This window comes from Ammospiza nelsoni, chromosome 3 (genome assembly GCF_027579445.1).
Source record: "Ammospiza nelsoni isolate bAmmNel1 chromosome 3, bAmmNel1.pri, whole genome shotgun sequence".
Lineage (NCBI taxonomy): Eukaryota > Metazoa > Chordata > Aves > Passeriformes > Passerellidae > Ammospiza > Ammospiza nelsoni.
Window position 1 is genome coordinate 63,723,167 of NC_080635.1, and position 24,658 is coordinate 63,747,824.

At 39.0% G+C, this 24,658-nt stretch overlaps 1 protein-coding gene across 27 annotated transcripts in view; it reads left to right on the plus strand.

Moving 5' to 3' along the window:
• TRDN (triadin) overlaps positions 1-24,658 on the plus strand; it is a 225,163-nt gene that overhangs the window by 108,359 nt on the left and 92,146 nt on the right. For 24 of the 27 annotated variants that reach the window (XM_059467562.1, XM_059467539.1, XM_059467542.1 and 21 more), the window contains 2 exons: positions 17,875-17,910; positions 21,507-21,560. In XM_059467562.1, the coding sequence (XP_059323545.1) occupies positions 17,875-17,910; positions 21,507-21,560 (90 nt within the window). The remainder of the gene's footprint in view (positions 1-17,874; positions 17,911-21,506; positions 21,561-24,658) is intronic. The other 3 variants (XM_059467554.1, XM_059467555.1, XM_059467560.1) reach the window with 1 other exon arrangement.

Genomic DNA, 24,658 nt, shown 5'->3' on the forward strand with positions numbered 1-24,658 from the left:
CTCTCCCCGCCCCCTCTGCTGCTGCAGAGGATCAAGAGTCGTCTAATATGAAATGTCCTCAGTCTTTAGTACAGAGCAAACTGGATGATTCTTAATTAGCTTTTAAAAATGCTTTATAGATAAAACCACATTAATCCTCTGACCTTCAGCTCAGACAAAAGCATTGTGTTAATTGTCCTGAAAAATAGATAATTCCATTGTTACAAACTCAGAGGTCTAACTTAAACAAACATAACCATCAGAAACAAGGGTCTGGCACAGTCAGACTCCAAAACCTTTTACAAAAATCTATCCAGTGCTACTCTGGATAGAGGAGGAGCTGCATCTCCAAATCCCCAAATCCACTTTAAGGGGCTTGCTACACCTCAGCACATATTAACCTTTTCCAGGCTCTCCCAAAGTTTTTTCTGGTGCTTGGGACACATCAGCCCAGGGGGCTCCAGTCTGCAATCTGACTGAGAAAAGGGACCCTCTATGTTAAAGCTTAGTGTCCAACCCTACATGAAAATGAATATACAGAGTCTGGTGCTTTCAGGCACTAATAGTTTACTCGCAGATTTTTTCCTGATGGTCCCTTTCCCAGAGTCCGAAGCTTCTCTTCTCTTTCTTGAATCAACTTTCCTAGAAATTATATCCACACCAGCTTTTGTCTTTGTTGCAAACTCCTTTCTCACTTTATTTTGGTTCTCAAAACAAATCATGTATGTAAAATGAGCAATAAAAATAAGGCAAATATGGTGGCCAGGAGCATCACATCATTTCCTACCTAAAATTCTGCTTCAACTGTCATTAGTGATCTTCCTGTTATTCTTGAAATTTTGATAACAGATCTTGTAACTGACTACTTTAGAAAGATAGTCAGTGTCATTTTCTCCACTTTCCATATGGTGAAATTCAGGTACAGAATGCAATCCAGGCCTGTTGTCCACATATTTATCTTCTGTTTATACATATCTTCTGAAAGAGAAACCAGTGCTAGATGGATTAAAGAGCCCAAATTTTGGTAAACTTTCACAAATTCCCTTGTGATAACCCAGAGACATCAGACAATGCAACTGATGTCTAGGAAGAAAATTATTTTGCTAAAATCATAAAGCCTTATCAGCAGGACTACTGTTCAAGAATCCCTTGGTTCTGACCTCAGGGACATATATTTTAAGACCACCACACTTAAATACCACCCTGAGCAATTCTGGTGTGCAGATCTACTTGTCCCAGATCAGGGAGCATGATCTGACTTCCATTTTGCTGTGTTGGTGTATGCATGCTCCCCACAGAGCATAGAAGCCCCTACAAAGGAGCACTGGAATCACTCCATAAATAAAGGAATTAGCTTGCAGCAGTTGCACATATATTTTTTGGATGCATCTCCCACACAATCACAGAATTATATAGGTTGGGAAGAACCTTTAAGATTATTGTGTCCGACTACTAATATAGCACTGCCAAGTCTAAGCACTAAACTGTATCCCTACACATTTGAAAATCCATTAAATACCTTCAGAGCTGGCAACTCAACCATTTCCCTGGGCAGCCAGCTCCAGGGCTTGACCACCCTTTCGGTGAAGAAATTTTTCACAACATCCAATTGAAGCCTCCCCTAAACAGCTTGAATCCATTCCCTCCTGTCCTATTGCTTGATGACTGGGAGAAGAGACCAACACCCACCTCACTGCAACCTCCTTTTAGGCAGTTGTAGAGAGCAATAAGGTCCTACCTTGAGCCTCCTCTTCTCCAGATTAAAACCCCCAGCCACTCCTCATAAAGTTTGTGGTCCAGACCCTTCACCAGCTCTGTCTCTCTTCTCTGGATGCACTCCAGTACCTCAATGACTTTCTTGAAGTGAGGGGCCCAAAACTGAACAGAGGTTTCAAGGTACGGCCTCAGCAATGCTAAGAAGAGAGGGACAATCTCTCCCCTAGTCCGCTGGCCACACTATTGCCGATGCAGGTCAGGATACCATCAGCCCTCTTGGCCAGCTGGACACACTACTGGCTTACTTTCAGCTGGCTGTCAACCAACATCTCCATGTACTTTAGTGCCAGTCAGTTTTCCAGCCATTCTTCCAACAGCCTGTAGCACTGCATGGGGTTGTTGTGACCCAGGTGCAGGACCTGTCACCTGGCCTCATTGAACCTCATACAATTGGCCTCGGCCCATCAATTCAGTCTGCCCAATCCCTCTCCAGAATTTTCCTGCCCTCCAGCAGATCAGCACTCCTGCCCAACTTGGTATTGTCCAAAAAGGTGACTGAGGAGCACCTGATCCTTTCATCCAGATCACTGATAAAGATATTAATATGGTAAAGATGTATCTATGACGCATGATAATGTGTCATATGTTTCACACCAGGCTGTGTTAGCAGAGCTGGGGAGTGGTGATGTCTTCTTTAGATACCACAGTAAATCTTTGCCTCCTGAATAGGTAAAGCCTATTAAAATTAGAGACACCAAGCTACATTTTAATTATGGCACTGTAACAACCAAGGGAAGTCTACCTGCAGTCATGAAAAAAGCAAACTAAAAGTTTATCTTGGACATAAAAATTGAAAACAGTACCTTATGACTGCCGCAAAACTGGGATAACCAGGTTATTCTCACTACTCTATTGCCCAGTGAGATGAAGACAGCAAGAAAGTCTGTCTTTAAGTTTGTCTTCTTGGAAGAAGAATGTTATTAGTAGGTAGAGCAGAGTGGAGGTGACCAGACAAGAAGCAAACATGACTGACCATGTACCAGCAAATTTTTGCATGGGTTGATCACAGATGCATTTTCTTTAAAGGATAGTCCTTGTAATTTGGAAAGAAACCCACAATGATTTAGTAGGAAATGGAGGGCAAAGACAATTTTATACACCAATAGTATCTTCTTTGTTATTGCCCTGTTCTGGCAGGAAGAAAAATTCCCTCAATCATTTTTAAATTCCTGGTCTGAACAGCAATTTAAAAAATGCTTTTAATTTTGTGACTACCTTGTCTCAGCTTCTACCTTTTCAATCTTGATATTAAACCTTCCATTACAATAAAAGAACTGCTACTGACACCTGGTGGCAAATTATCTTTTTATTTCAAACCATATGCCTAAGGGGTTTTTCGTTGTTTGCTTTCAAATATGGCTATTTAAAAAGAGTTTGCTGAAGTAATGATGAACCTACTACTTACCTCCCCATGCTGCTTATCCTACTGCTTTCATGGCTAGAAAAATGTTAGAATGTCATCTAAATGTAACACTGTTCTCAGAAGAATAATTTTGGAACGTAAATACTTTCAGTACAGCCAGAGAAGTAAAAATTAATTAAAATATACCATATTATATTATATACATATTATAATATAACAGAAGCTATAAATAGGCAAAAAACCATGCTTGGCTAACCCACTGATCTAGAGAAGTAGATGCATACCACACATCCTGAAAAGCTTTGGACTGATCTAACTGTAATAAATTGAATGTTTCATCGGGGATACAAATGTTGATCCTAGGTTTTTCCTGATGAGCAAGTGGGCTGTAGGAAGACATTTGTAGGAAGATGTCTCTGTTGCCTCTCAAGAACAGAGTTTGAAACTCCTCACCCTACCCTGCCCACTGCCAGGAGTGTATTTCCAGCTGAGTGTCTGACAACGTTAAGCAGCCCAGCTTGGACACTGTGGTGTGTCTCATGTACCCTTGTGTGAGAGATGCCAGCAGATGGGAGGATGATGTGTGTTTCAGAGGAGGCCACAATGTAAGGTCTGCAACAGCCAGTGAGATGTAGAGGCTGTCACAATTTAGGTTGCTTACAAGGAAAAAATGGAATTGTGAAATTAGAACAAGAGAACCTAAGGTATTTTGAAAGTGGCTGATCACATAAAGAAAATGAAACATGTTTATTCACAAATTTTCTTTCTTATTAAACAAATTCTGAGGAAAAGGTAAAAACTGAGTCACCTAGGAACTGGGGCGCACATGTAAGTGCTATGATGCATTTTGGAGTGATCAAATGTGTTTTCAGAATGGCTGCTACAGCAAGCAGAAGGTAGGAGTTTTAAGTGGTAGAACCCTGTCTGACTCTTTTTTTACCTTTTTATTTTTAATGATGAGAAGACAGTGTATTGATTTGACCCTGGCCAGCTGCTAAACACTCAAACAGCCTCTCATTCACTCCCCTTTATCAACATGAAGGGGAGGAGAACAGGAAGATCAAAAATTAGAAAACTCATGGGTTGAGACAAAGACAGATTAATAAATAAAATAAAGAGGAGAAATACAAATTCTGTAATCACTCACCACCTTTCCAAGCAGACCAATGCCCAACCAGTCGAAGCAGAGGACACCCTTTCCCTTTTCTTCCTCTATTCACAACTATTATTGCTGAGCATAGTATTATATGGTAGGGAGTACACCTCTCTATTTGGTGTATTCCCTACCATATATTCCCTGTAATTTGGTTCAGATGTTCCAGCTGTGTCCTCTCCCAACCTTTTCCTAGTAGTAGGCACAGACAGAGTGGGAAAAAGAAAAAGCTCTGATGCTGTTCAAGCACTGCTTGACAATAGCCAAAACTCAAGTTTGCTAACAATGTCTGAGTAAAAAAATCCAAACTACAGCATCATACAGGCTGCTATGAAGGAAATTACCTTCTCCCTCCCAGGTGAACCCAGAACAGGAAGCTACAGTTTGCATTTATTTGCAGCTAAATTTAGAAAGATTAGGAGAAGAGACAAATGTAAAAGTTAAGGAACAGAAATAATAAGCAATGAGTTGTTTTGTGATTCCTCTTGCAGATCAATGTATAAGAGCAATAATTAAGGAAACACAATCTGTTATGAGTTGAGACCTGTTTTAGGAACAAACCACATTAAAGGACACACACACAAATCAAAGGAGGAACTTAATGACCTTAGAACTGTGTGATCCTTCTCTAAGTTGTTTCTTACCAATATTCTTCTGACAGTTTTCTCTCCTAGACTGCTCATCCATCTATACATTTCTGCAGAGGTTTGGCTTGTTGTGAGTCCATGCAACCTTTAGCAAAGCCCCTGGCTCTGATTTCATGTTAATTATGATTCCAATTGGTAATATCATTATGTGAATCAATGGCCATACACAAAAGCCTATAAAACCACCTCATTTTCCCAGATGGATGACTACAGCTTCAGGTTTCATCTCCTCTACTACAGGCCAATCCATTCCTGACTAATAACTTGCTCATGACCCTATTCCGCATGTCAGGCCCATTCTTATTTTTCCCTTCCTACTGCTCTTCTCTGGCATCCTATTCATAATTCACTTGCAGTTTCCTGACATTTTTCCATTATCAGATGCTTCTGCTTTCACAAACTATGCATGTGGCCAGCAGCACTGGTAGCATTTACTAACCCACAGAAATGCTGGATTAGGATTCCTGCACAGTTACCAGCAAGAAATGTAATTTATTCTTTTTTCTCTTACACAAATGGGGTTTAGGGGCATCTCTTAACTTTGATAACAATTTCCTGTTCATGGGGCCTTGTACAACAAAATCACCGAAAGAGGAGATGGAAATGACCTACTAGGTCATCTAATCCTTCCTTCTGGCAATGCAGGATAATTCCTTACAGAATATCTTCAAGTGCTTTAACCAGTTTAGTTCTAAATGTCTGAAGTAACTAGGCCTCCATCAATTCCCACAGAAGATTATTCTACAACCTCATAGACCTCACAGTTAAAAGTATTTCATTCCAGTCTGCCTAAATTTTCCCTTGCTTAATTTTATCCCATTACTCAGAGTTATGTTCTCTTGTGACACCCAAATATAGTCTTTCTAACCTTAGGGCCCAGTTCCCTACTGTCTCATGTTTTATTGGCACTTACATTTACATCTGGAAGGTAGCTTTATAACGGACAAGGTGAATGGAAAATCGAGGTTGATACTTTTTCATACAGACATGAAATTATAAACCTTGTAATAGGGGACACTGACCGTGGCCACACATCACCAGTCTATAAAGCACTGAAGAGACAGGAATTTGCATGTAAAATTGGAGGAAGAGCAAAAAAAAGTCACTTGAGTTATTTACAAAGTAAGGATTTTTAGTTTTTTTCCACATAGAAAAATAAATTATTCAATTCATCTCTTCAGAAAGAGGTAACTTGGTTATTGTGGATACTAAGTACCTTTGCAGAAAAAATAAGAAAAAAGAAAAAATATTCTGGCTACAACAGCTCCCTTTAACATAGTAGGGACAGTTAAACAAGAATGAATGACTGGGAGCTGAAGCTAACTGAATCTCAACTGAAAATGAGGTACAGGTTCTTAACACTAAGAGTGATAAACTACCGCAGCACAGGGTGGATATTGCTTTCCCTGGTGTCTGCAGAAGATGATTGTTTACCTAATGAAAAATACACACCAGCTGAAAAGGTGCCTAGCTGAAATATAGGAGTCTGTGACAACAAAATGTCAGTCTAGAGAGCCTGATGGTGTGTTCTAGCCCTGAGCATTACAGAGGGAAACCCTCAGAGATATACATAATAAACTAAAAGAGAATGTAGTGAAGAGTCAATGCAGGAATGCAGCTGGAGACAACTGCCTTGCAGTTTCTTAGGAAAAACAGAAATTCCTTTCTGCATTACTTTTATAAGCCGAGCACCTGACTGGTAGTCATCCTCTAAGTATTTAGTCTTCCATGGAAAATAGAAAAGCCTGCTTTCCTAATTGACATTTCCAGAAATCCTCAAGACAGATATGACTATTTGGTTAAAATCAAATTGTATCTCCCCAAACAGATAAAAACATAACAATAAAAATAGGTTCACTGTGAGGGAGAAGAGAAAAAATTCTGGCAGAATAGAGATGCAAACACAGCAGGAAGGCAATTGCCGTGGTCTTCATACAACTTGTTGTTAAGACAAAAGGCAGCTCAAACATGTCCTTCAAAGCACTTGGTGGACTTTGAATTCTATGCTCCATCATCACCAATGATTTACAACATGATTTTAAAGTATGCCTAAAGATGCAGCATATATATCCTGGTGGATATACAAACACATCACAGAAGGCCAGACACATAACTCCCATTGATTTTCTGTGAGAACTGAGCTCCTAAACACCTCTTCTGCTTTTATAACTAGGACTGAGGCTGCAAAGTCACCATGGTGTTTCTGTGCCCTATTACCTATTGAAAGAGTTTTTCAACTGGGAATGGTAACATTAATCTATACCAGAACAAAACCAAACACTTGTGTCATTCCAGGGCATGGGTATCTTTCAATGTTCAAAAGAAAGAAATTAGATGAAAGAGAGAACAAGCTAGAAAAATTTTTTCCTAGAAAAGGTTTTTCCTACCTTCCCCTTGTTTCTCCTTCACCTCACAATAAGAACTGACTTAGTCTTAAGATTGACTCTCCATTGCAATTGATGAGGTGACTCTCAGGTGGAAGACTCAACTCCAGTTTACTTTACTAGGAATCACTTTAGTGGAAATTGATCCTTTCCCATTCTTGCTCACTGTCATGTAAAAAAGGAAGATTTTCTTGAACCATTAATGTTTGATTAGTCTGTCCATGTCCCAGGAAAACTGAGACCCTTGTGCCCAACCAGCCTGGCAGTGTCTGTGGGGGGATGAATTGTAAGAGAATAGAGATAGTACTGAAGGCAATCTTGCCCTTGAGGGGTTGCAGCTGTACTAATTACCAAAGAATAGCAACAGCCTTGCCTGTAATAGGTCACAGCTGTTTCCAATAAGGTGAGTGTTATAAAAGAGTGGGTTAGGTGTGTGAGAGGAGAGTTGGGATCAGCTGGTCATGTTGTGAGGGGCAAGGGACAGGAAGGAGTCAGCTGGCCATGTGGAAGAAAGAGAAAAGGAGTCAGTATTGTGAGGATCTGCCTGTGAGAACTCACAGAGAGAAGGTATGAAAGCTTTACAGTAGGGTGATAAACTGATGGAGATAGTCAGTTCCCATCCACTGTCAACTGGTGCCAAGCACCAATGATGACAAGTGTCCCATTATGGGGACTGTTCATTTTCAGATCAGAGGGTGCTTGGACTGACTTGTTCAGGGTCACATGCCAAACAGAGAGACCCCCTCTTGGATCCCCACATCCTTAACTCTGCCAGTGACTGCTTGCACCCATTAAGGACTCTCATTAACAGCTCACAGAATAGCACTCCATTAATAAAATTGTGACAGTTTTAGGTTGAAGGATTGCCAGTGGTAGTGTCTGACTGCAAAAATGTATTCAAAGCAGTGTATGAAGGAGATGATCATTCAGCATGCATTGAATACAGCTCTTACCCAATATGTGTCCCTGTGGGGGAGAAGAAAGGTTCAGGCCATTGACTGAGCTCAGAAGTTATGATGGAGTCTTCCCTAATTTCTGGTGATTCTTAATTTTCTTTTGTATTATTTATGTACATTCAGGCAGAGCTTGAGTGAGTGTAGTCATGCATCTATGCCTTTACTCAGTGAGGTGTGGATGGTACCTTGGTGGTGGGTATCTCAGTATAATATCTGAGATAATCTTGGGACTGGGACATGCATCAGTCCAAGGAAAGTGATTTTACCAGAGCTGCTGACTTAACAGCAGGTCTTCTTCCCTAATCTCTCTTGGTTTTCAGCTCTTATGTGGGTAAGCCACTAAAAAGTACCACTGAGTTCCCTCCTGTGCAATGGTTTTGACAGAATCTGGCTGCAGTCTCCACTCCACCCTCTGTTTAGTCCCCCTCAGATTGTGTTGTGTGAGAGAGGTTGGGTATATTGACCACATTCCATCTGGGAAGTAGCAACAGTATTTTTCCCTGTAATTTCCAGATTGGAAATATTTTTATTTACTTCCCATCCCCTCCTGCCCCCCCCCCCCCCATGTTGTGCAAAGAGATCTCCAGCACAGAAAAAGGTGACCATTCACTGTCTGCTGCAGATGCCCTGTCCACGAAATGTTAGTAGCAGGTGAATAAATGCAGTGCACTTTTCAGTGGCTCTTTTGTAGAGTATTAGGAGCTGAATGCTTCCAAGTCAACACTGAGTATTGTTCCATCCAGATCTGACATTTTGTGTTTGTTCTTTTCTATCTTGGAATATACAAAGTAGGGAGAGATGTGAGAGAGGCAAATGGTGAATGATGTTGGTAAGACCTGGTTGACAAAGAATTAGAAATGTCAACCCTTTAATAAATATAGATAAAAGGGAGGGGGCTTGGGTTTGCACTACCACTCACTTTTTCATGAGTTGGCGAGAGAACTTGAGCAGAGAAGAGTAATTTAGTGTCTGACAGGCAACCTCTTTTGACACTGTACTGTCAATCTCATAAAGAACTTCTTGGGGAGATATGATACTAGAAATAATCAAGCATGAATGTGACAAATAATCTAAAACCCACACAGGCAACAAAATAAACAGTTTGCCTTTAGACTTTCAGGTGTGCAGAAAGACCTACCTGTGCTGTGCAAGCAGCTGGGTGGCATAGCTTTAATTAAAGAACCTATTTTTTTTCTTTAACTCTGTGCTGGTCTGGGGATTAATGTAATGTTTATTTTTCCAGTCACATCCAGAAACAACAGGATTAGAAGATGCCTATGCCTCAAACTATACAAAGTTAATCTCTTTAATGAAGGAAAACTGTTTTATGCCCTCAAAATAAGATGTGTATCTGAGTAAGCAGGCCTGATATTTGGGATAATTATTCTATGTTAAATGTCCAGGCACAGATACATCTACCAGGTTGAAATGACATAACTATGCAGTATTATTTTCTGCTGTTGCTAAATAGACAAGTTCATGGCTTGGCTCACAGGCAGTCAGGAGGAATCTTCAGAGTCTGAGATCAGGAGGATTTTTTCTTTTCTTTTGCTTTGCACTTAAAAAGAAAAAATATCTTTCCCTTGACCTTGAAATAAAGCTTTAAAAGCTTTTACTAAGTTTTGATGAGCACATATTGGATAAAGACATTCATGTCACTGAATTGGAAGCATACTTCAGTCTCTTGTGTGCCTTTCCCCTATAAAGGTTCATAGATCAGAGGTATTTTTAAAATATAAGCCTTTACCCTTCACTTTTGGTTATGATCCTTTCAGTAAATGTTCCCAATGGCCATGCTTGTTCTCCTGACCTGTTTTCCAAGAAGCAGAGCCAATTTTGTGGTTTGCTATGTTACTCTGAGAGCCTAAGTCAGATAAAGTATTATTGAATGATTAGGAAAATAGAATAGGCAAATGTTCTTTAACGGAAGAGCCATACATAACTGTGGTTAGAAAATCATTGACTTTTAGCTCGATTGCAGTATGTTCTGCATGGAGTTGCTTTCTCATAGATTGTCTCATTTATGAGAGTGTAATTAGATTATTGTGTCACCTGTAAAGATTAATGGATGGACATTTCTTTATTTAAGATTTACCTTCTCAAAGACTGAGAATGTTAACAGCATCTGTGTTCAGACATAAGAAAATATCTTCTTCCTAGTGATAATGCCTATAGATGCAATCTGTACATCTATCCAACAGACAGAAAGAAATGGACTTGTATTGAAGAGTACAGAAAGAGATATCACAAGGATGCATAGCATGCATGCACTTAACAAAGCCTATTCTAACCCAAAATTCTCTTCTGAATCATTCAAACAGTATTGGTGCTGAGCTTTATTACAAAAAGTTTAGAGTGCATCCTCCATCTGTTTTAAGCAACAAAAAAAATGCTAAAGAAAATTCTCATCTCTTATAATATGTATGCTAATTCAAACAACATGTTATTCCAGGAAAATATCTGATTCCTAAGTTTTAGGAAGTAATGTTATTACTCACATTTGCTACATAAAATACCGCTACCTTTTCTTGAAAGTACTGCAGTTTCTGGAATTAGCTGCACTTGCAGTTTTCTGTATGTGGATGACTGCAATCTCATATCATGCTCCTGAGTTTTGCTTTTTTAAACCATGCCTGATGAAGATCTTTTTAGGCTGTAAAAGACCTTTAAGCTTATTGAGTCCAACCTTGAACTCATCACTGCCAAGTCCACCACTAAACCAGTCTCCAAAAGAACACTTGAAATACCCCCAGGGTTGATGACTCAACCATTTCCCTGGGCAGCCTCTTCCAATGCTTGAGCATCCTTTTTGCAAAGAAATTTTCCTTAGTATCCAATCTAAATGTCCTCTGGCACAACTTGAAGTTATTTCCTCTTGTCCTACTGCTAATTACTTGGGAGAAAGGCCAATCCCCATCTTGCTACAATCTCTTTGCAGGTAATTGGGAGAGAAAACGATAAGGCACCCCCAGAGTCTCCTTTTCTCAAGGTTAAATCAGCCCAACTCCCTCAGCTGTTCCTCACAGGGCTTGTGGTTCAGACCCTTCACCTGATGTATTGCCCATCTTTGGACTCATCCCAGTCCTCCAATGATTTTTAAGTGAGGAGCCCAAAATTGAAGAGAGGATTTGAGGTGCAGCCTCACCTGTGTTGAGTACGGGGAGATGATCCCTGCCATAGTCTGTCTGGCCGCAGGAATTCTGATACAAGCAAGGATACTGTTCATGCATGAGGATGTATTTAACGTGAACAAGTTTCTACCTGCTCTGCAGTGTGCGAGACTGAATTCATTCCAGGAATTATAAAGTAGAAAGGAGAAATCACCAATTAGTGGAACCACGAACCACTATTATACTTGAAATTGGCCATTCCCAAAGTGCAGGCATTTTCCTTACTGTAACTGAATCACTTGTCTGCTCACATCCTTCCTCTACTTGCTTTATTTTTTGCTCTATTGAGCTAACCCTTTTAATGATCTTGGGAAATCTGTTTGAGATAACATTTAGTATTTCATCTATGTGCATTGCCAAAACACTTTCTGAAAAGCTCTGGGGCTTTAGGTTACTATCTGCTTCTGATGCTCTGGTGCCCAGGGCTTGCAGGCACTCATTGGCTGCACTGAATATAGAGCTGCCTTGGAAATGGTGGTGTGAGGAGACACTGCAGAGACAAAACAGCACCTCCAAGGGCTGGTGATCAGAAGGGACTTGGAGACATGAAAGAAATTTAGAAACTATCAAAAAGCCTGCTACTCTGAGTGGAGAGGAAATATGGACAATGCTGAGGTGAGAAGACACCCTTCTCAGAGAATGGATGGAAAGTTTTGTGTTTTTCCTGCTTCAGTGAAAAATGATCTGTCCACCTTTAAGAGTGCTATCACCAATTTATTTTCCATTGTAATCAACAACAGAGGAATTTTAGTTAGCTAACTCCTTTTTCTACATTATTCATAACCTTTACATACCGTATCAGTTATCAGTTCATTTTTAAATTTCTATCTTATAGTCCAGTCTCATGTTGCTTCAGGAAATTTGATTTTAACACCCAGAAGCTCTGCATCTGCCCGTTTTACTCAGCTATAATAACATTATCTGCAGTTTCCCTTTTTTTTACATGAAGATATCTCTGCAGGCAAAAGATAGCAATGCAAAACCTGTAGTCTGGGATTCAAGGCTTACTGGTCTCTGCCAATGAATTTCGTTGTCGTTCCCATTATTCTCAAAGGAAGATAGTTAAACTTTGGTCAGAGAGTTTATTGTTGTCATGTAATGGGTCAGGAACAGCTCTGAAGCAGAGGTGGCACTGTACCTTGCTTTCCCTTGCGCACAACTTCAGCCTCACTGGTGAAATGAGGTACCTTTCTCATGCCCACCAAGAAATGTAATTTTGGAAAGGCAAGAGATTTTGTCAGAAGTTGTCACAGAGCATATGGCAATGCCATGCTCAGTGATTAAGACAGAGAACAAAATTAAGTGTTGGTCGAACCACAGAACTTTGCATGTGGGAGAAATGTTGATATCTCTAAATAGCTCTTTTATTCTGTCAAATTGTCAAATACTAAAATTTTAATCCTAGATTAGCATGAGCAATTTTGATAGAACCTTCATAGATTTTTAAGTCTGATAAGGAAAGAAATATTATTTCTTTATTTCTATGTTGTAGGGAGTTTTTAAAATCTTTATTGTAAAATGGACACATTACACCAGAAAGGTGTAATTACTCTGATATAACACCCCTACATGTGGGCATCTGCTGTTTCAGAAGTGCCTGAAATCAAAATTTAAAAATACTCTAAAAAGTTTTTAGATGTGGTAAAGTAAAAATCACTTCAATAATGCCATGTAATTAAGGAAAAATTATGAAAAATAAGTTAAAAAGCAACTTAATAAGAAATTCTTAAAGGCATCCCAGGAAAGAACACTTCCCAGAATTCTTGGAATATTAGATGAAATCAATACTATATTGTGGAAAATAGTTTTAAGAACTCCAAGTAAATGAAAAAAAATATTAAACCACAGTATATTTTAATAGAAGGTTTGAAAATTCTTGTTTAATTACTATATGCTCAACAGCAGTTCATTTTGAAAAATGCTCAGCCATCCAGTGTCTGTTCCTCTTTTACCTCTGTAAATCACATTAGCTACAAATTGTGCCACTTAATAAATTGTTTCCAAATTCTGGTACATCTGCTAGCTTGGGAGCAGACAGTAGTGAGACTCGTCTCTAGGCGACTTTAATTATGTTTTCCATTCACATGATGGAAGTTCTCAGCCATCAGAGGCCACATGCTATCATTTTTATTTCCAGTCATGTGAACCCTTGATCAGGGCAGCACAGGGAACCTTAGCTGTCATATTTGTGAGATGCAATGTCATGAAAACTCTGCTATTGCATTGCACTTGCAAAGCCAGAACCAAGCTCCCAAAGCATGCACTTGATTGACTGTGCTTTGGTTGGTAATAACAGCCAGGAGTTTTTGGTTTTATTTTTGAAAAACCAACAGAGTTTTGACTTCAAAACACTGGAAAATATTATTTTTATTTTCAACACAATTATTTCTGATTCTTGAAGTTTCTGTTCATTTTTCTGCCATCTTCTCTTTTTATTCTGACTTTTAATCACTAGATTAATTGAATACCTATGTCAAAATAACAACAGAACCAAGAAATGAGGCAAGATATGTGTGAGTCTCACTAGGAACATTCTGCTTGGAGAGCTATGGTCACATTGTGTGAGGCATTTTCATCACACAACCTATTTTCTGTGGGTATGTGCAGACCACTAGCCAGTCAGCGGGGTTTGAGTAAGTCCATTCTAGTACGAGATCATCAGGTACAAAACAGAAGTTGAAAGTGTTAGCTAAGGTTTTGGGTGAGAATTACTCCTTCAGTAACTGCTTAACATCTTAATTTTTTTCTTTTGATTCCGTGAATCAAATCTTCCAGAAGCATCTGGTAATTCCCTGGGGTCTTGGTGCTTAGTCCAGATCAGCAGAGGAAGAATCTATGGGGCAACAGCACATTTGGTTAGGATATTAGCCACCATTCAACTTGGACGCTGTGGTTGCCCACTGATGTTGAAATTATTTTCTGTTTGCAAATTTGATATTACCAACATGTTCTTTTCTAAGCTTCCAAATAGAAAGGTTGTTTTAGATACAACATATACAAGAAGTTTTCTAATTAGGAGGGTTTTAGCTACTATTTTAGCATGGTACATCATTATCTGAGCTATCAATATACTGTCTGTGATATACTCATTTATCTGAACAATACTTTAAGGTTTTCTTAATACCCCTAGGTATGTTTGAGTTAAAGATTTCTAGGAAAAAAGACACAGATAAGTCTTTCATCAGAATACAATTTGAGACTCGTTAATTTCCCAGAACTTCCTTTTAGTTATCAAAATTATAGGTTGCATGGAGGAGATCTGTTCTGAAATGTACAATGCACACTGTATTATAAATCCATTGTTAAAAAGTTGTAAAAGTTTTGTGAACCCCATATCTGGAATTCACTTCATAGCAGTGTTTGAAATATTCCATTTTGGAAGTTTTTTAAACTCAAACAACCAAACTCTGTACCAGAGCACTGGGGCATCCTTGTCTAATAGCTTATTACAAACCTCCTAGGGACTCACTGCCATGAAAGGCACTGTATAAGCTTAGAGGGATTTTTTTCCTTGCCCCATGTGTAGTTTAGATGTCATTTGCAGTTAATGTGTACTGGTAGTTTACTTCAAATGAATGCTGATCGAGGCCTGAGGAAAAAATCGAGCTGTGTGCTAAAAAGAGGAAAAAAAATAAAATACAATTTTGCTGTTCTACTGAGATACATCTGTGCTGGCTGCCAAATGCTTGTTCCTAGTTTGAATTCAAAGCTGATTGTTATAGCCTGTAGAGATAAGAACAAAGACCATATTTGTTTAAATATTTGGTGGTTTTTAATAAAATAATATTTTAAATATTACTGTACTTTAGTCCTTCACAAGAGTCAATAAAAGAAAAACCTGTTCATTCACCTGAGGAGAGCTTTTACAAGTGTGTTTACTTTTTAAGAATATAGACCAGAATACAATTGTCTTCTAATAACTCCAGAGAACAACTGTAAAATGGTGCTTTACAGTGTTCCACAGATGATCAATTATTTCATCAGCTTAGCCTTTTAAAGTCTGTTGCAGGCTTTTTCAAGAAAAGGAAATTGATAGGGATGTCAGAGGTACCCAAATCTTTGAACTGCACAGTATTTGCATGGTTTACTGGAGCCCTTTAAGAAGACCTAAATATCAAATGTGTCTTCACATGTGTCTTCCACACTCACATAGCTTAAAAGTTAAACCCTAGACCTGTGCAAAGTAACAATGAATGAGAGCCATTTCTCACTGTCTCAAACTGCACCAGTATAACTTCTTGGCCAATTAATTTTTGGTATTGTTTTCCATTGAGTTGATAAGCTATGTCTCAATTGTGCCTTATAGCAGGTAACCATATTTAGGGACTTCAGAAGTCCTGATCAGCTGTCCTTCCTTCTGCAAGATCTACCAGTTGTTTCTTTCTTTGCAACTTGGTGATTTATTTCATTGAAGTGTGTAGATGCAATTGCTGTATACACCTTCAAAGGTACTTCCAGGGTTCAAGGTCCTACACAGCTTCCTCTGGACAATTTTCTGTTAACCACTCCAGCCTAGCTGGATAAATACAGCTTTAGAAGTCAAAAGTGAGACCTTGGCTTGAAAAGAATATCCTGATACTATTTACATTTTCATATTAATAAGTGCTGTTGGAATCAGGTATTGGTAATTTTTCTGCACTTTAAAAACAAACAAACAAAAATACACAACTCCCAAAAATTATAAGATTTTCTTACTGGAAAAATTGTCCAGCTATTTACTATATGCTATATATTTCAGATGATGGGAAAACACATCGATTCTTTCAAAATAAATTATGGGTTTAAAATATACGAAAGTATGTTGCCCTAATAAATGGCAACTTATATGAAAAAAGGAAATAAATAACTTGAAGGTTTTATTTAGATCCAGTCTGTTATTGTAAATGGTGCTGTCAATTTATTTATTTTTTTTTATAACCTCCAGCAATGGAAGATTATTGTGATAAATGATTCATATCATTGCAATATATACCTTTCAAAATTTCCATATCTGGCAACTAATAGGCACTTCTTGAAGACTTCAATAGGCTCCTCAGCCAGATAACGTGGCTGGAAGCTGCTTCATGATTAATTTCATCCAAATGTGGTAATTATCATACTTTGAAGTAATGCCTGCAGAACATGCTTTCACAGAGAGTTAGCGGAAGCAGAGGATTAACCCAGAAATATTTCAGTTCAGAGCAACATATCACCCAAGTAGAAACATATTTTCTTCCAAATTTTTCAAGATTATTAGACTACTTGGCAGTCATTTGCATTACCTTATCTCGTATCACCTTCTCCACAGCAATTTAGAAAGCAGCAGAAAAAGAAGCAACTTTGTATTATTAGCAGTAATGGGATAGTCTTGGATTTGCAAGCAATTTAATTTGACAGCTTATGCCCCAAAGTATTTCTCATATTAGTGTTTAAGAGCACAATTCATTTATTATTCAGATATGTTGTGGACAGAAGAATAATCCTGCCTATATTCCAGAAACACTGTAGTTAATTAGAGATGGAATTGGTTTCCTTGTAACCATCCAGAGGAGCATCTTTTACCACTGCTCTATGCATGCCTTGGCTCCTGCCTCTCAAGATCCCCACGAGTAATTTCTTGGTTGTACAGGTGAGACTAGTGAAAAAGCTATGTGAAACACCAAGAATTTTTCTAAAGATGGGTAATTTTGTACCCAGTTAAAAGCCCTGAGGTAGAATAGCACCAAAAATTATAATGGAGAGTGAAGCTATCTCTGCATATTTCTGCATGCTTATATCACCCCAGTAAAGATGCCAAATCTCTCAGCAATCAGAAAAAAAAGTCCTGCAAAAAGGTTGCACAAAAATCCTACCTTAAGTGAGACTGAACAGCCTATTTAAGTATTTCTGGTAGATTGCTTAGCCATGCTGCATTTTGATTCAGCTAAGTAATTTCAATTTTATTCAAGTCAACCAGGGGTGAATTTTGCCTGCTACACATGGACCATATGTAGGGCTGAGTACCTCTAAGTTCAAAAGGTGTTAGGTGGAAAATCTACTAAAGTAGGCCTCAGTTGTGTGATCCACAGCTGCAGTGAGGGTGCCTTTCATTACATCTCTGTTCTCAGGCTGCTAGCACATCCTCCCTTGTGTTCCTGCAACCTGACCACGTGCTCATGGTGAGTAACCATAGCTCAGCTGCTGCATGTAAGCCATGGTAACTCAGCCACGTATCAAACACCACAGATTACCACACCAAAATTAAACAAAAGTGTTTAGGGTCACACAGGCTTTCCTGTATTTACCCTTAGGATTAAATTAGTGCCACTGTTCCATGGAACAAACAGAGGTGGAATGAATCACTGTATCATTGCAATGCACTTTATAGCAAATAAGCTGTTTCACCTCCAAAGCACATGCTGCACTTTTCTGTCTACCTTTTCTCTACTGTGTTTATGCTTATGTGTTTGCATTTTTTTCTCTTACAGATAAAAAAGAAGCTGCTGTATCCAAAGAACTCAAAAGTAAGAAACTACTATCTCTTTTATATGCCATGCAGTTTCAAAAGTTCGTTTCATTATTCCAAAAATAATATTTATTGAGTTGTTGAAAATACAAAGAAGAAAGTAGCTACACCATTTATAATTGAAAAATGACATGTTTACACTTCAGTGGCCTCCTACTTTCTTAATCCATTCTTATCCTGCTTCTAACTGCACACTCTTCTTTGTGACTGACAGTTTTGCCTTCCCCTCTTTCCTATCACTGTCTTTAAAAACAAAGGTTTCATAGGGGAGGAAATGTCAAATTGAGGTCTCAGCTGAATGTGATCTCAGCGGCAGCAATTTTCATGAGAAGGCTGGTAAGGCCCAGAGTTGAACATGCCAAGGAAGACCAAGTTTATCTTCACAAATGCAAAACAAGGGTCCTGCCTGTCTAGGTGGCTCTGGTTCCAACTAAGAAGCTTCTACATCTGAAGAGAGATGAGAATTATACTCTTCTGAGAAAATAGCCAAAAATGCTCTGAGAACTTGGTATCACTTAAAAGGGAAGAGCTACATCTTCCTTTTCTGCAAATTTCAAGTGTCAATGCCTCAACACAGTAGGGACAGTAAGACAGTATCTTTGGTAAGACTTCATCTGCTCAGTATTCTGTTCTTAAAGTTCAGCATATAAAAAAATTAGGAAAAATATGGGGCTTCAAAATCTGATTCAAATTCACAATTAAAGAGTGCACTGACTGTCATTTCCACGTATGAACTTTCATGACTTCTATGGTGTTACATGGGTTTGCAAGGGTTCCTCAGGGTGAGAGAGATAGACGAGAATCTTGCTTCATGATCAGAAGGCTGGATTTATTAATTATGATATAAAATACGTCAAGACTATACTAAAAGGAATAGAGAGAGAAGTTCAGAAGCTGCTAAGCTAAGAATAGAATAGGAATCTAATAACAAAGTTCTGTGTCCAGCAGAAAGCAAGGACAACTCTCCTGTGAGTGGTCAGCAAATCCAAACACTCACAGAAGACCAATCACAGCTTCACCTGTTGCATTCCACAGCAGCTGAGAACAATTGTTTACATTCTTCTTCTGGGGCCTCAGCTTCCCAGAAGGGGAAAAATCCTAAAGAAAGGATTTTTATGCAAGGATGTCGGTGACACTGTGGCAGAACAATCTCCTGCCATCCTCAGTTTTGCAGCAATTTATTAAAAGATTTCTTTTGGAAATGAAAAAAAAAAAAAGCTTATACTTTGCATTCTTATGCAAATTTTGCAGAAATATTTAACTAAACATTTCATACACTTACTCTACAAGTAATGTCCTGTTAGTGAAACAAGAACCTGTTTTCAAGCAGTCTTCACTTACCTATTAATTTGGAGACATAATTCCTCAGAGCAGCCTTTGAGTGCCTAAATGGAACCTGCAGGAGAGCTGGAGAGGGACTTCTCACAAGGGTATGTAGTGACAGGAAAAGAGGTAATGGCTTTAAACTGAAAGTAGGTTTAAATTGGATATTAGGGAGAAATTCTTCACTGGGACAGTGGTGAGGTTCCACAGAGAACTGTGGATGTCCCCTCCCTGGAAGTGCTCAAGGCCAGGCTGGATGGAGTTTAAGCAACCTGGTCTCATGGAAGGTGTCCCTGCCTGGCAGGGGGTTTGAAATGAGATAATATTTAAGGTCCATTCCAACCCAAACCATTCTGTGATTCCTTTCATGGGAGAATTCCACAGCAGCTCTCATAGCAAAATTTCCTATCTCTGCCACATGAGTGAAATTTTCAGCTGAAGGTAGCTCATGTAAAGATGCAGAATCATTAGCACTTAAATAATTTGTGAATAGCAAACTGGAAATAGTATGCTTGCAAAAGCCATTTTAAACTTGGTGTACTTTTGTTCTAATGCTTCTTAAAAACTATACAAAAATTAAATACATTACAGAATTTTTTAGTCAAATATATCCTTAATTTTATTTTTTCTCAAAGTTATTTTAATTTCTCAGATATTAAATATTTAAAATCAAAATATTTGTATAACACAAAGAATCCTTAGGGTTTTTTTCCACAGATGTTATAAAAAAAGGTTTAAAAATTCAATGTCAAGCATACTCTAGCTGAGAACTCAGAGGAGGATAAAGGAAAGAGTCTTGCTATATTGTGTTAGGTCCATTTGACACTTGTAGAACATGTGTGTTGGACCTCTTGTGCAAAAACAGGCACTCAGAAAAGGGATATTGAGTAAATTCTTCTTCAAGGTCTTCTACAAATTTGCCTGAAGGAGGGGTGAGCACCCCAAATAATTACAATGCAGTGATAATAACTAAGTTAGGATATAATTATCAGCTGTGGGCTTTTAAGTGGATGGAAATAAAGCAGTCCACATTGCACATGCAAACTATATTTTGTTTTCATTCCGTTTCACAAGACAATCTGATGCATCTTTTATGAACTTCTCAAAAGACTGGAGGGGAAGGACTCAAAATTACATTCCTGATTTAGCCATGTTCTTTTTCATTGTAATAATACAGTGACAGATGTGCAGGATTAACTAACATTTTTTGGCATTCTGTAATTCAGCTTGTGATTAACATTATTAGTTATTTCCTCTCGAGATGTGAAAATGTGAATTTTAAAGAACCTTCTAGTTGATACGAAAACATCTTTTATGACCATTGGTGAAGTTTAGCTTATGAATATTTGTTAAACTATTGTGGTTTAAGTACAGTTTGTTTTGGTAGTTCCTGAGGATAAAAGCAATTAACAAAATACTAATAAAGAGTGACTAAATCTAGTAGGTTATTTAGGTAGTAGGTTACTTATGTTCTGTATGGGGCGAAGATTCCCCAAATCCACGTGGGGATGCACACATCATATATCATCGGGACCTTCATTCTCCAAGGACACACTCTACAAAGACAGTATAATGCAAATCCTTCATGAAAAGACCAAGAGCGTTTAAATGGCCAGACAGGGCACATTTCTCTGCTAGGAGAATACAGAAATTGCTCTTCAAATTGCAGGATCAAACATGAAGGCATTCTCCTAGTGCTCCTTCATTCTTCAGGATGGAGGGATATTCCAGGTGTAGCCAACTCAGTGGATGTGCTTTGCTGAAGCAGCCCAATTTCATCTCTTCTAACCAGGGCCAGTTTCAGACTAGGGGGAAGGATGCCACTGTGAATAGCGGTGGGATCCCCTGAGGTGCCACTACTGGATGCACAAGAGTGAATCCTCAACAGCTGCCAGGGGCTGGCTCAGGACCTTCTGCTCTCCTCGCTGCAGGATCAGATGCAGAGGCTCCCAGCACACAGCTGCTGCCTGAGGGGCAAGGCCATGCTGGAACCCCTGCATGCCTTCTTTCCTCTGCTTTGCCAACTAGAGAGCAGAAAAAGCTGAAAGAAGGGATTCCATGCCTAACAACCAGAGTTTACTAGCCCTTCAGCGGGTTATTCTTTCATTGCCTTTGAGTTTACTGAAAACAACTCAGCCCTTCTCGCTTTGGTAATCTCTTTGTTTAACTCTTCAGTTAAAAAATATGTTCCTGGAAGCCTTTCCTCAGATTTCTGTGGAGTTTTTAAAATACAATGCTTTGTATTAAATGGTTAATTTTTTTTTTTTTAAGAGCCAGCAAAAGCTCCTGCAGCCAACCCAGCCATCAAAAAAGCAGCAGCACCAGGTAAAGAAGGAAAATGTTTGCATGTCATTTCTTGTACTCGTGAACCAGTTTATTGCATCATAGCACCATCTGCTGGATTGCACATAAACCAGTGGTTCTTGTCAGTTTTTGGGATGATTTTTTTGCCTGTTTTGCTCTAAATCATTGTGAAAATTTGCTAAGAAAAGAGCAAATATGTGTATGTGAAATATTTGCTAAGAAAAAAGTATTTAGCGCTGATTTCTAACATTATGTTTGCTTCTTGTCCTCCCATGGCAGCTGTGAGGTGCTACATTGGGCCATTCTATAGGGCCTGAGATAAAAAAATTAATCTGAATGTAAAGTCTGATTTTAAAAGCAGTATTTATAGAAACTATTTTCTGTGTGAGAAGCTGTGTTCAAAGCCTTTGAGAAGGGAACCTGGTATTTAAAAGTACTGATCTCACAGTAGGTTGTCAAAATGGAGCTCCTGGATAATCATAAATATGCACTGAAAAGACAAGCAAACTTTTTTAAACAAATAATGGCAGAAATTCCTATCTGAATTTAGATTTGATTGTAAAAATCTAATATTTTTTATTTATTTATTATCCCATCTGCTTCACACTCATCTTTAAAAATGCCTTATCTCATTTCTTCTTAATTAAATAAAACCCAATATATTGAATAACAACCTGAATAGTCATTGTATTTGTAGTTTGACTACATTTTATATTAACTATCAAAAACCCCCTCAGGAATTCCAAAACGAAAATGCGGAGAGTATAAAACCATAATATTATTCTAGTCTAAAGCAGGATAGCTGGTGCTGCACCAGACTGTGCCATTGAGCTGTGCCTGGTGCTGGCATCCCAGCAGTGGCCAGCCCACACTTCCTCTGCTGCTTCTTGCCTCCAGCTGATCCCCCAGTATGGATCTGAGATAGCTGCTTTTTTTCCTTTGAGATTGCTTTCTGGCTATCTTTGTCTAGTTCAGGTTGTTTCAGTAGTCTGTCTCAGAGCTCTCTGCTGCGGCAGCTATATACAATCACGAACGGAGACGGGGCAATCCGAATCAGCGTCCTGAGCTGTTTATTTCACACATCAGTCTCAGTACATTGTTAGGACAATGGAGACAGCATGTTCTCAGCTCTCTGATCCAAATGGAATGCCAAAGAGGCGTTACATTACAGCGTAGCATAAAGCCATCTCAGCCTAGGTTTCAGCCAATCACACATAGAGCAAAACATATTGACAAAAATTCTATCTAATCATATGAAACACATGTAATGGTAGTTAGAGATGTCTTCTTGTGGATGACGAAGACTCTCTCCTCCATTCCTCCACCAAAAAAGGGAATAATGTCTTGCATCAGTAGGGGTGACTGGGAATTGGTGAAGGATCAGTACAAGCCAGGAAGACCTGCAGTTGTCTCTACCGCAGAAGGACTCATAGCCTGGAATGCCAGAGCATGTGGGCTATTGCAGCACATACTGTGTGGCTGTGCCATGCCCTGTGTGACACCAGCCTGGGAAGCACCATTTCCCCACCAGCGGTCCCCATCCCTGCCTGCTGTGTTTGACACCACGTTCACCTCTGCTAACACAACAGTGCAAACCACCATGGCTTACAGCTGAAAGCTGTGCTAGGAATGTGTGTGTGGCAGGTTGTTCAGCCTGTCAGTGAGGCTGGCTCCACAAACATTTACATTCATGTCACTGATAATTTCTTAAAGCAGCTTTGTTACCACAGTGTGTTGTATTGCCAGACCCTTAGAAGTCTCAACAGTACTCTGTAGAAATCGTTATGTTAGAACCATATGCTTATAATTAATTCATTCCACCTGCTTGCATCCAATATTTGTGTTCATGTTTGAAAAATATTCCAATGAGTCTGCTTGTTGGCAAGAATGGTGATGACAGTAATTTGCTTAAGAAAAAGAAAAGGGGAAAACTGGCATGGCTTCTTATGGAAAAATAAAATAAATTTGTCTGTTCTGACACATTTCTAAATATCTAGTTTGCCTTAAAAATTATAAAGGGCAGTAGGTTTTGAGGTCTACATTTTAGCTTCCCCTCTAGTTCTCTGAAAATTAATTTACCACCAGAATAACTCACCATGGCAAAATACGAAATATGCTTGTTTGGCAACATCGTAAGTAGACTGCTTCCTATTAGCACAGTAAATTAAATACATTATCCAATTTCATATTTCATTTTCTTCCACATATCTTATTACATCACAACCTGTACCCAAGAATGCCTAAAGCTCAAGGTTTATTCCTCTTAACAGATTGAACAGACTGAGAGCACAGCTGGTCATCTCACAGTGCATCTACATCACATATGTTCCTGATCCTAATGTCACTGGTTGAGAAATCCCTGCCTAATTCAACATACATTATTTTAATCTCCCTACATGTATACAGAGAACACAAAGAAAGTTAATATGGTGTTTGGAAGTCTATGAGAACTTATGGATCTGTAAGATGACAGCTGCTCTAGGAATCCAGCCTCAATACATTTCCATCCCTTAATTTTGCAAGTGGGTATTTTCAAGCATTTCCAGATTTCTCTAACTTGAAAAAAATCACCTCTCTGGTGTTCATCAGAAACTGGGCTTGAGATCCCAGTATTTGGCTGTAAAGCAGGACAGTTTCTTAGATATAAGCAATTGATGATATTCTAATGGGAAAAATCGGTCTTGAAGATGTTTTGTTACACATCTTCCTCAGTAACCCTGTTTTATGTTGTTCCCATTTTGAATCCTGCAAGCACCCCCTCCTTTTTTTCTGCACAGTGCATTGTCCCCCCAGCTGTGCAAGCAGAAATGGTCTGAGAGTGACCCACCCTTAAAAAACATCAGTCTGTCGTTCTGCCCTGAGGAGTGACACAGGTTTCTTTCGCAGGATTTCCTGAGGCACCCCTTATGTGCTGGACCCAGCAGGCTCTCTCTGAAGGGTTTCTCAGAGCCAGGGATGTAGGTGGTGAGCAGCTAGAAGGGAAATCTGCCTCTTATTCCCATCCCTCTGGAGGGTCACGCCTCAATCCTTACCATGGCCCGCAGCTGCAGCTAATTCTGCTGGGTGGGGCAGAGGCATCACACCTCGGTTTAGTAAATTTGCTGGGTCTGTTTTGACAC